Source organism: Taeniopygia guttata, chromosome 37, assembly GCF_048771995.1.
Source record: "Taeniopygia guttata chromosome 37, bTaeGut7.mat, whole genome shotgun sequence".
In the NCBI taxonomy this organism is placed as follows: domain Eukaryota; kingdom Metazoa; phylum Chordata; class Aves; order Passeriformes; family Estrildidae; genus Taeniopygia; species Taeniopygia guttata.
Genome location: NC_133062.1, coordinates 6,008,003 through 6,020,392, shown reverse-complemented (window position 1 = coordinate 6,020,392; position 12,390 = coordinate 6,008,003). Strand labels below are relative to the sequence as shown.

The 12,390-nt window shown below is 56.2% G+C and overlaps 2 protein-coding genes across 2 annotated transcripts in view; one reads left to right on the top strand and one right to left on the bottom strand.

Annotated features, from left to right (window-relative positions):
• The window catches only part of LOC140681537 (uncharacterized), a 28,690-nt gene extending 19,137 nt beyond the window's left edge, over positions 1-9,553 (top strand). Inside the window, 1 exon segment of the mRNA XM_072921429.1 lies at positions 8,707-9,553. Coding sequence (XP_072777530.1) covers positions 8,707-9,085 — 379 coding nt within the window. The 3' untranslated portion in view covers positions 9,086-9,553.
• LOC140681608 (uncharacterized) overlaps positions 1-12,390 on the bottom strand; it is a 370,130-nt gene that overhangs the window by 211,524 nt on the left and 146,216 nt on the right. The gene's annotated exons all lie outside the window — the stretch shown is intronic.

Genomic DNA, 12,390 nt, shown 5'->3' with positions numbered 1-12,390 from the left:
CTGTGGAACCACATACAGCCTTCTCCTCTCTCTATCCCTGTGTGTCTGCAAGGATTTGCAAGCACAGAGCGAAATCACTGAGAGCTGAACTCACAGAGCTGAAATCACTCCAGAGGTGCTCGCTAAGTTGCCCGTGGCTGGGAGCTGAGCCGAGGGACCCAGACAGGCTGAGCCTGACAGCGCAGCGCTATCCGGACACCCACGGCAGCGGCAGCCCGGGGGTCAGATGGACCCCTGGGACCCCAGGCTGCATTAACCAGGAGTGACTGGGATCACAGAGGAACCATAAAGGAAATTACTGCAATAATACTGGGACTGTCTGGGAGTGACTGGAATCATACTGGGAGTGACTGGAATCATACTGGGAGTGACTGGAATCATACTGGGTGACTTGGAGTGACTGGGACCTTACTGGGAGCAAATGGTACCATAATGAGAGTGACTGGGTTCATACTGGGATCATACTGGGAAGGACTGGAACCATACTGGGAGTGCCTGAAACTATTATAGGGGTGAATGGGAACACCTGGGAACATGCTGGGATCATGCTGGGATCACACTGGGAGTGACCGGGATGATACTGGGATCACACTGAGTGTAACTGGAAGTGACTGGGACCATACTGGGGGTGACTGGGAGCCACAGGGCCCATGCTGGGAGTGGCCTGGGGGAGCTGGGGGAACTGGCCCAGCTGGGGCTCAGGGTTGTTCTCCCCCAGGGCTGCCCCAGGTCCTGCTGCCACCCCCGGCCCCACAGAGCCGAGGGACAGGGCACAGCTGAGGGACAGGGGACAGTTGACATGGACAGGGCACAGCTGAGGGACAGGGACAGGGCACAGCCAGGGAACACGGCCTGGCCGAGGGACACTGAGCCCCAGCACTTTGGGCTGTTGCCCTTGGGCTCCCAGCACAGGCCCAGGGGCAGAATCCCCTCCAGAAACTGCTGTTTGCTTTCAGCTCTGCTCTGGAACATTCCCCAGGAGCCCCTGCAGTGGCTGCAGCCCAGCCGAGTGCCCGGGACCACCAAAGCCACTCCGGCAGTGCCCTCCTGCCCTGGGCAGGGCACGGAACACCCAAGGAAAGGCTCGTGCTGGGCTCAGGGCAGGGACAGGGCACTCCCCTGGTGCTGCCACGGGCACAGACGAGCCGGCCTGGGCAAAGGATTGGGATCAATGTCCCATGGAATCCCAGCAGGGATTACTTCTCATTGCACTGCTCTCATTGGATTGATTATCAATTCCGATCATTTCCCCATGGAATTCCCATGGCAGTGGGTTAGGGAGTAGGTCCATCCATGGAATTCTCACCTGACTGGGATGAGAGTGAGATCTGGCCATGGAAATTCCATGGCAATTCCTGCATTCCCAAGTCCCCCATTCCTGAATCCCCCATTCCCATAGGAATTGCCCTTCCCTTCCCACACCCACCTTTGTGCTCCAGAGCCTCCCGACCATATCTGATGTATTTTGGGGGCCTTTCCACACAGGTGTGGCCCAGGTAATGCTTCATCTGCTCCACCATGACCCCTCTGGATTCCCAGCACCTCTGGGATATCCAGACGGCACCGTTGGACACTGCAAAGCTCCTGGATCCCAGCAGGAAAGAGATGAAATCCCAGCCCTCATAGCCGTACTGGTGGGATCCATGGACGCTCCATTGGACAGGAGGTCACAGCTGGAAACCCCCTGCACTGTGTGGAGACCTGGGAACGAGGAGAGAACAGACCCATGGAGTCGTGTCCCAGCCCCAGGGAGCCCCTTGGAGCTCCCTGGATTCCCATCCCAGCCCCACAGATCCCCCCCATCCCCAGAGATCCCATCCCAGCCCCTCAGAGTCCTCCATTCCCACAGATCCCAGCCCAGCCCCCGGCTCCCCCCACTGCCCCTGCTCTGGTTGTACCGGCCCCGTCTCCAGGTCACTGTCAGCCACGGGCCGGTTCCTGTCCTTGAGCAGGGTCTGGATATCCTAAAATCCCAGCTCTGGCTATCCCAATATCCCAGCTCTGGCCATCCCAATATCCCAGCTCTGGCCATCCCAATATCCCAGCTCTGGCTGTCCCAATATCCCAGCTCTGGCTATCCCAATATCCCAGCTCTGGCTATCCCAGTATCCCAGCTCTGGCTATCCCAATGTCCCAGCTCTGGCTATCCCAATATCCCAGCTCTGGCTATCCCAATATCCCAGCTCTAGCTGTCCCAATATCCCAGCTCTGGCTGTCCCAATATCCCAGCTCTGGCTATCCCAATATCCCAGCTCTGGCTATCCCAATATCCCAGCTCTGGCTGTCCCAATATCCCAGCTCAGCTCCCGCCCCCATCCCCGGTGTCTGTGCCTCCATCCGGCCCCGCTCGCTGCCGCAGCGCTCACAGAGGGTCCCGTCCACGTCCCCCACAATCAAGGACTGGGGGACCCCCGGGCCGGGCTCTGACAGCGCCACTTCCAGGAACTGCAGGGAGTGGAGAACTGGGGGGACACAAAGATTTGGGGGAGCTGATGGGGCTGAGAGTTTGGGGTTCCAGGAGGTCCACAGGCCAAGGAAAGGGGGGACATGAAGAGCTGGCAAAGCTGGGAAGGAGGTTCAGGGGCTGAGAGCCAAGGAAAGGGGGTGCAGGGACTGGGAGAGCTGGGATGGGGTGTCCAGGGAATCCTGTGCCCAGGAAAGGGGGTGCCAGGGCTCCTGAGTGTAAGGAAAGGAGGGGCTGGGGGCTGGGAAAGGCAGGAATGGGGGCCCAGGGATCCCAGGTCAGGGAAAAGGGTGGGACTGGGGGTTGGGAGATGTGTGGGATGGGAACATGTTGAGTTGGTGCCAGATAAGGGGGTGCAGGGGGGTCTCAGTGCCGGGAAAAGGGGTAAAAGGGTGTCTTGTTTCTCAGGAATGGGGGTGCAGGGGGGTCTCAGGGTCACGGAAATGGGGGGGCAGGGATGGAGAGGTAGAAGGGAGTTCCAGGGGTCCTTGAGCCCAGGAAAGGGGAGTCCAGGGTTTCCCAAAAAGGGGTACCAGGGTGGGGACACCCGGGGTGTTCGGGAAGGGGGAGTTCAGAGGGTCTCTGGTTTTGCACAAAGGTGGGGCTGGGGGCTGGGAAAGGCAGGAATGGGGATCCAAGGTGTTCCAAGGTGTTCCAGGATCAAGCACACGGGAAATCTAGAGGCCGGGAGCAGGGAAAAGGGGAGCAGAGGGCCCTGATGTCCGGAAATGGGGGATTCAGGGGGGTCCCTGTGCAGGATAAGGGGAGCAGGGGGGTCCCGGTGCCGGCAATGGCGATTCAGGGTCCCGGTGCCGGGGTCCCACTCCCCCCTCGCCCGCCAGGAGCGCCCCCAGCCCCAGCGCTGGAGCCACCGCGCTGCTCCTCCTCACTCCCAGTATGATCCCAGTATGATCCCAGTAGGATCAGTCACCCGGGAGCTGCTCCCAGTATGATCCCAGTACAGCCCAGTCACTCCTGGCATCCCCCCACCCCTCTCTGCGTTCCGACCTGTCCCGGCTCCATCCCCGCCCCTCCCGCGGCTGCGGGGAGGAGGAGGAGGAGGGAGGAAGAGGCGGAGCGGCAGCGGGAGCAGCAGGAGGAGCGGGGAGGATGAACCGCGGGGCTCCGGCTCTGCCTGAACTCGCAGCACCCCGGGAGCGTCGCCCCCATCCCGCAGGTGCCCGGGCAGGGGGAGCTGGCCCCAAATATCCCGGGGCTCCCTGGGTTTGGGGTTTTTGGGGGGATGTTTGGAGCTGGCGGGGCTCCAAGGCCGAGCCGCAGCTGCCCTCGGGGGGACATCGGGGGTCCCCGGGAGGTGTTTTTGGGGGGTCCCGGTGCGGGTGGCGGCAGAGCCCCGGCGGGGCCGGGGGGATGCGGGTCCCCCCGCGGTGCGGGTTGGGCTTCCCGGCCGGGCCCTCCGAGCTCTGCCGGGGCCGCGTGGGGACCGCGCGGGAGCGGCGGGAGCGGCGGGGGGACCCCGGATTTGGGGAGCCCCGAGAGAGCCGCGGCTTCCCTGGGCGGGAGCGCAGAGAGAGGAGAGCCCCAGGAGCCCCAGCGGGGACCCCGAGAGGGGGGACCCCTGGCAGTGCCGGCACCCGGCAATGGGGGTGCTGGGGCTGGAGGGGCGGCATGGCCGGGAAAGGGGTTCGGGGGTACCGGGGCCGCCAGGGGCTGCTCCCAGCAGGTGCCCAGTTCCTACCCCTGTGTGCTTCCAGTTTCCTGGGCACTCCCAGGATGAGCCCAGTCAGTCCCAGTATCACCCTGGTCACTTCCCCTCACTCCCTGCAGGATCCCTGTTTCTCCCAGTATGAGCCCAGTCATTCTCAGTCATTCCCCATTATGACGCTATTTGCCCCCAGCAAGTCCCAGTTGCTCCCACTTTTCTCCAGTGTGTTCCCACTTCTCCCAGTTGCTCCTAGTATAGTCCCAGTCACTCCCAGTATGATCCCAATATGAGTCCAGTATGATCCCAGTCTGCCCCAGCAGGGCCCCAGTCACTCACACTTGCCCCCAGCATGGTCCCAGTTGCCCCCAGCACATTCCCAGTGGCTCCCAGTGTGGTCCCAGTCACCACCTGCATGTTCTTAGGTACTCCCAGTACATCCCAGTTGCCTGGAACATTCCCAGAGTCTTTGCCAGGCACTCCCAGTTACCTCAGCATGGTTCAGCTGCCCCCAGTTTTATCCCAGTCACTGCCAGTACATCCCAGTTGTCACCTGCATGACTCCTGTCATTCCCAGTTGCTCCCAGTTGCTCTCAGTGTGTGTGCATTTGGCTCCCAGCAAGGGCCTGGTAGCTCCCAGTAACCCCCAGTCAGGGTCCCTTGGCACCCACTGTAATCCCAGTATGATCCCAGTCACTCCCAGTATGATGCCAGTGCCCCTCAGTGTGATCCCAGCTGCTCCCTTTCAATGCCAACATGACCCCAGTAACCACCAGTATGATCCCTATGACTCCCAGTCTCTCCCAGTATATCCCAGTCACTCCCAGCATACTCCCAGTCCCTCCCACTTCCTCCCAGTTACTTTCAGCATGATTCCAGTTGTTCACAGCCACTCCCAGTCAATCCCAATATGATTCCAGTCACCCTCCATGGACCTGGCTCCTCCCAGTCTCACCCAGCATGGACCTGGCTGCTCCTACTGTGATCCCAGTATGATCCCAGTTGCTGCCAGAATAGTTGCAGTTGTTCCCAGTTCCTCCCAGTATGATCCCAGGTGTCCCTAGAATAGTCCCAGTCCCACTCAGCATGGTCTCACTCACTCCCAGCTGTCCCCAGCATGGTCCCAGCTGTTCCCAGTGTGGTTCCAGTCCCCCCAGTATGGTCACAGACACTCCCAGTATATTCCAGTTGGCCCAATAAGGTTCTGGTGACCTCAGAATGACCGCAGTCTTTCCCAGTTACTCCCAGTTGCCTCCAGCATGATCCCAGTTTCTGGCAGTTGCCCAAAGTGTGGTCCCAGTCACTCCCAGTATGAACCCAGTTTCCCCATTTGTGGTCTCAGTCCCCTCAGCACGGTTCCAGTACCTTCCAGTTGGTCCCAGTTGCTTCCAATGTGTCCAGATTTTCCTCCCAACATGGGCCCAGTAGCTCCCAGTGACCTCCAGCCAGGATCCATTCACACCTGCTGGAATCCCAGTGGCTCCCAGGATGATCCCAGCTGCACCCAGTCCCCCCCAGTATGGTTCCAGTCACTCCCAGTATGATTCCAGCCCTGCCCAGAATGACTCCCTGTCACTCCCAGGGTGGGCCCAGTTGCTCCCAGTCACCTCTAGCATGGTTCCAGTCACAGCCAGCACACTTCCAGTCATTCCCAGTATGATGCCAGCCAGTTCCAGTAGGATCCCAGTATGAATCCAGCATGGGCACAGCTGCTCCCATTATCATCCACTGTGGTTCCAGTTGCTCCCATTTACCCCCACTGTGGTTTCAGTCTCTCCCAGTGTATCCCAGTTGCTCCCACCATGTTCCCAGTCACTCCAGTTGTCCTCAATTGCTTCCAGCCTGATCCCAGTTGCTCCAAGTAAGATCCAGTAGGATCCCAGTTGCCCCCAGCATGCTTTCAGTTGCTTCCTGTTCTCCCCAGTGTGATCCCAGTTGCCCCCAGTTGTCCCTTGTATCAACCCCATCACTCCCCATATGATCCCAGTTGCTCCCAGCATGGTCCCAGTCATGCCCAGTTGTCCCCGGTGTAGACCCACTCACTTCCACTCGCTCTCAGTTCTCCCCAGCATGGTCCCCGTTGTTCCCAGTGTGTTCCCAGTCACCCCAGTAAGGTTACAGACATCCCCAGTAAATCCCAGTTGCCTTCAGCATCTCTGTGGTCATTCCCAGACACTCCCAGTGATCCCAGTAAGGTGCTTGTTATCCCAGTATGATCTCAGTCATGCCCAGTATGTCCCAGTTGTCTCCAGCCTGCATCCAGTCATTCCCAATTCCTCCAGTTTGCTTGCAGCATGATCCCAGTTGTTCTCAGTTGCTCCCAGTAGCCCAAAGTGGGATCCCAGTTGCTCCCTTTCATCACCAGTATGAGCCCAGTAACCTCCAGTATGATCCTTGTCACATGCCAGCGGTCCCAGTATGGTCCCAGTATAATCCCAGTAACTTCCAATCACTCGCAGTATGGTCCCAGTTGCCTCCAGCTACATCAGCCCAGTCAATCCCAGTATGATGCCATTTGCTCCCAGAGTGCTCCAAGTTGCTCCCAGTCACCCCCAGTACAGGGATGCTGTGCATGGTGTGTTCCCAGTCACTCTCAGACACTCCCAGTATTAGTCCAGTCCCTCCCAGTATGATCCAGAGATGACGCCAGTGTGCTCCCAGTCAGTGCCAATATGAACCAGTTGTGCTCCACATGGTTCCAGTTGCCCCTTTCACCCTCACTGTCCCTCCCAGTCTCTCACAGTGTCCCCCCCGTTCCTTCCAGCATATTCCCACTCACTCCCAGTTCCTTCCAGCGTGATCCCATTTGCTCACAACCGCTCCCAGTCAGCCTCAGTGTCGTGGCACTCACTGCCAGTATGATCCCAGTCACCTCCAGCATGATCCCAGTATAAGCCCAGTCGTTTCCAGTCATCCCCAGCAGGCACCCAGTGACTCCCAGTTCCTCCCAGTTGCTCCTAGCATGATCCCAGTTGCTCACAGCTGCTCCCAGTCACGCTCATCATGCTCCCAGTCACTCCCAGTACATCCCATTTGCCTCCAGCATGGTCTCAGTTGGCCCCCGTAGGCTCCTACTCTGTGTCAGTATGATCCCAGTACAATCCCAGTCTCCCTCGGGGTGACTGCAGTCTGCCCTGGCATGGGCCCAGCTGCTCCCAGTATGATTCCAGTACAATCCCAGTACAAACCAGTCCTTCCCAGTGCTGCCACTCCTGGCATCCCCGAGCCCTCTCTGTGTTCCCCCCTCCTGATCTCCTGAGAGGAGCCCCAAGGGCCGGCAGTGCCCAGGCAGGGTCCCCAGGCAGCCCCAGTTTGGATGTGCAGCCCCCAGTTTCCCCAGTTTGCCTCTCCTTTGGCCCGGGCCGGGTTCCCCCCTGGAACAGCGGCTGGGAGCAGCCGAGAGCCCCGCGCTGCCCATCCCGACCTGTCCCGGCTCCATCCCCGCTCCTGCCGCGGGCTGCCGGGGCTGCGGGAACGGGAACCGAGGGTGTCGCTGCTGCTGGGGGAGGAGGAGGAGGGAGGGAAGGGCAGGGATGAAGGAGGAGCGGGAGGTGGGGATGGGGAGGGGGAGGAGGAGGAGGTATGGAAGGGGAGTAATGGAAGAGGAGAAGGAGGTGGGGATAGCGAGGGGCAGGAGGAGGAGGAGGAGGAGGAGGAGGGGGGATGGAAGAGGAGGAGCGGCAGGAAGAGGAAGAGGAGGTTGAAAGGGGGATGGAGCAGAGCAGAGAGAAGCGCGCGGTCAGCCCTGCCTGAATTCGCAGCCCCCACCTGTGGGATTATCGCCCCCCATCCCGCAGGTGAGCGGGGAGGGGGAGCTCGGGCCAGGTCTCCTGGCGGGTGCCTGGGTTGGGTTTTTTGGGGAGATGTTTGGAGAAGGAAGAACTGCGAAGCTGAGCGGAAAAGGCCCCTTGGGGGGACTCCTTGGAGCCCCGGCAGCCCAGAGCAGGAAAGAAGGGGAGAAGGGAGCCCGGGAGCCCAAACAGCCCCGGCACCCCTGAATGGGGAGAGCCAAGAGGGGGGAGCTTTTGGGATTGCTGGGACTCCCGGCAGCCTGGGGAGGGCGGGCAGCGAGGAGAAGGGGGACCCCCAATCCAAGCGTGACCCCAGCAGCTGAGACAGGGGGGAGCCCCGAACAGCAAAGGGGAGGGAGCAGGGACAGGGAACTCCTGGGAGGCTTTTTCAGGGTGTTTATGAGGTTTTTATGGAGCCCAGGTGGCCAGGGACTTCTAGGGATGGACTGGGACAGAGGGAGCTTCAAACTCAACGTGCTCATCCCTTTTTTTCCCCAAACCAGGATTTCCCATTCCCAGCCCCTGGGAGGCTGCGAGGAAGAGGAAGAGGAAGAGCCTCTCCTTGTCCTTCCTCCCCCAGAGCAGGAGCTGAGGATGGAGAGCAGGGAGGACAAATCCCCGCGGCAGAACCTGGTGGAAGAGGCCGTTTTGAGCGGCTCCACGGCGCAGGAACCCGACGGGGAGGAAAAGCCCCGGAGATCCTGCACGAGGAGGGGCTGCAAACGCAGATCGCGGGGATCTGAGGGGGAAAGACCCACCCTGGGCCAGGGAGGCGGCTGGAGATCGAGCCAGAGCTCGGAGCTGGGGGAACCTGAGCAGCTCCATGATGGGGAGAAGCCCCACAAGTGCTCGGAGTGTGGGAAGAGCTTCAGCCACAGCTCCAGCCTGATCAAGCACCAGTGGATCCACACTGGGGAGAGGCCCTACGAGTGTTCCAAGTGTGGGAAGGGGTTTCAGACCAGCTCCTGTCTCCTCCGGCACTATTGGGTTCACATGGAGGAGAGGCCCTTCTACTGCCCCGACTGTGGGAAGGGATTCAGGTTCAACTCCACCCTCATCCAGCACCGCCGCATCCACACTGGGGAGAGGCCCTACGAGTGTGGGGAGTGTGGGAAGAGATTCTCAAGGAACTCTCACTTGACCGAACACCAACGGAGGCACCGGTAAGGGAAGCCCTGCGAGTGCCCCGAGTGCGAGAAGAGCTAAACTCCATCCCCCACTGGAGGACCCACATTGGGCACAGCCCTGGTGACCCACATTCCCTGTGATCCATGTTGGGAACACACCTGGCTGCTTCTCCTTTTAAGTTGACCTTCATGTTTTTCTCTTCTCAATCTCTCTGCTCTCCAAAAGCCAAGAGGGATCGATCTTTCACCTCGAAACTACTCACATCCCACTGACAACAAATGAATTTTAACCCACAGAGCCTCAATCCCGCCTCAAATTGTTTGTTCCCACCTCAAAAAAAACCAATCCCACACCAAACTCACTCGAATCCACAGCTGCCAGGGTGAGATGGGTTTGGGAGGAGATCGGGAGAAGTGGGATCCCAGTTTGGAGCGGTGAGATGGGGATTGTGTGGGGCTGGGTGGCTGGGATGTATTTGATAGCAAATAAAACTTTCAGACTTAGTAATTTCTTTGCCGTTCATCTCCAGTCTGTGGCAGTTCTGTTTTTCAGGGCACCACCTTCTCAGCTGATTGTGTTTGTGTCCTCCTTTCCCTCCCACCTCTCTTTGCCTGCTCTGTTTCTCTCTCCGTGTCTCCCTTGACCCAGGGGACCTCCAAAGACCCTCCCCCAATTTAATTTCCTCAGGGAGCACCAAAGATCCTCCTCTGATTTAATTGAATCCTCCTCTAATTTAATTGCCCCCTCTGCCCCCAATGACCCAACCCTGATTTTTTAATTATTTTATTTCCCAATCATTATTTTATTTCTTAGTTCAGGAGCTGAAGTTATGGAGGCCAGCAGTGAAATGTCTCTGTAGGATTTTGCTCCACTTGGCTTTCAGCCCCTTCTCAAGAGCTTTGCCTTCAAGGGCAAAGGGAATGTCTTTTCCTGGCTGGGAGCTGAAATTCCAGACCTCTGGAATGTGTGCAGGGCCATATAGACTGGGATCAACAAGAGATTGGGATCAAATATGCACTGAGATCCTGTGGTCTAGGATCAACTAAGGACTGGTATAAATTAGGGACTGGGGCCCTACAGACTGGAATGAACTGAACTGGGATCAAATACGGACAAGGATCAAATATGGACTGGGATCCTATGGACTGGTATCAACAAGGGACTTGGATAAAATAGGGACTGGGATCCTACAGACTGGGATCAAATTGGGACTGAGATCATATGGACTTGGATCAACTGGAGACCTGGATCAACTACGGACTGTGTTCAAATAGAGACTGGGATCAGATGTGGATTGGGATCCTATGGACTGGGATCAAATATAGACTGGGATCAAATTGGGACTGGGATCAGATATGGATTGGGATCCTATGGACTGGGATCAAATATAGACTGGGATAAAATTGGGACTGGGGTCAGATATGGACTGGGATCATATGGACTGGGATCAAATATAGACTGGGATAAAATTGGGACTGGGGTCAGATATGGACTGGGATCATATGGACTGGGATCATATGTGTTGGGGAAGCTCAAATAGGAAAGCCTTATAAATATGACTGCCTGGCAAAAGGTTTAGAAAATACAGAGACTGAGATGGTAACAAGTTGTGACATACCAAACCGTAGTCACTGCACAAGTAGAACACAATCGTACAGCCAGAATGAAGACAATCCCCCCTTCTGGTTGAACAATGCCCTTACCTACAGGTAGGTCCAAGGGTCAAATGGACTGTTGGATCTCACCCCAATGTACGGTTCATCCCACACCTGTAACCCTCCCCTGAAGCATCAGGAGTCTGTGACCCCATTGGCCTGAGTTTTGTTCCAGCCCACCTTGAAGCCCCTGACAAGGAGTCCCTGAGGAGCCAGACGCTCTCTTGGAACTTCCCTTCTCTTGGAACTGCCCCTCTCCTGGAACATCCTCTTGGGATCCTCTCTTATCTCCCTCTACCCCTTGCCTCTCCCTTCCCCCACGCCCTCGGGCCTGCCACAGGTCAGGTCTGGTGACTCCAAGCAGGGCCTTTCACCCTCTCTAATAAACCAGATATTCTAAGAGCAGCCTCCAGAGATCTCTCGTCTCCATCCACCCAAACCGTCCTGGAGTCCAGCGTCCTCGAAATATGGACTGGGATCAACTAGGGACTGGGATCAAATATGGACTGGGATAAAATAGGGACTGGGATCAAATATGGACTGGGATCAACTAGGGACTGGAATCAAATACAGACTGGGATCAAACATAGTCTGGGATAAAATAGGGACTGGGATCAAATATGGACTGGGATCAAATAGGGACAAGGAACAACTAGAGACTGGGATCAAATATCAAACTGGGATCCTATGGACTGGGACAAACTGGACTGGGATTATATGGAATTGAGATCCTATGGAACAGCATAAACTTTCTAACATGACACATATAATATTCATTGTAACACTTGCGAAAAGCCAATTATAAATATGCATTTGTCACAATCCCTCCTCTTATTCTTTATAAATCATTCGGCTTGAGCAATATTTCTTATCCTCTTGCATTCTTTGGACTCTGTTGGTAATCAAATAAAACATGGGATTAAACAAAGAAGAAATATCAAAACACTTGTAACACATAAAAGGAAGAATCCTAATTTCTTCCACCATCCCATTCTCAATACATTACCCCACCTGTTAGTTTTTAACATTATTTTCCCTTTGGTTGTTTTTGGACTGATACCAGGGTCATAATTTTTTTCTGATATCCTTTGTTTTTTCCAGGATGACGCCCTCATTGCCATCTATTTTCAACAATCTGTACACCCCTTTCTTTAGCCAATAAATAGCGTAAAGCCAACCTATTTTAATACACTGCAGTTATAGTTTGGCTTTGCTGACTCACTATTAATTCCAGTGCCTGAGCAGCTTTGTTTGTTATCTCCTCTGTAACTGCTTGGAGTCCTATAGTACGATGCAGTATATAATTTGGGGTTAATACAGAGCTAGACTGCTGTGCTGGTTTCACCTTTTTGTTTACTAATTGCCTTTTTTACCGAATCTTGGACTATATGTCAAAGATCAAATGTAAAACAAATCCATCTCTCTCCTTTTGGACATTCCATGCCCCAAGTATTACTACTTTTCCCTAAGTTCCTTGTAATCCAATATTTTCCCCATTTTGCCTGCAGGTACTCAGTTTGGGTGGGTCTGTGGCTGTTGACATGGGTGTGTGTAACAAAAAGGAACTTTGGTTCCTTTCAGTGTAATACTTTCTGTAGCATTTGGGACACGACCTTGCTGGTATCTCAGAAGGGAAAAGACAACAAATGAGAGACAGAAACAGGAATGACAGAGGTCTGGCATGGCTTA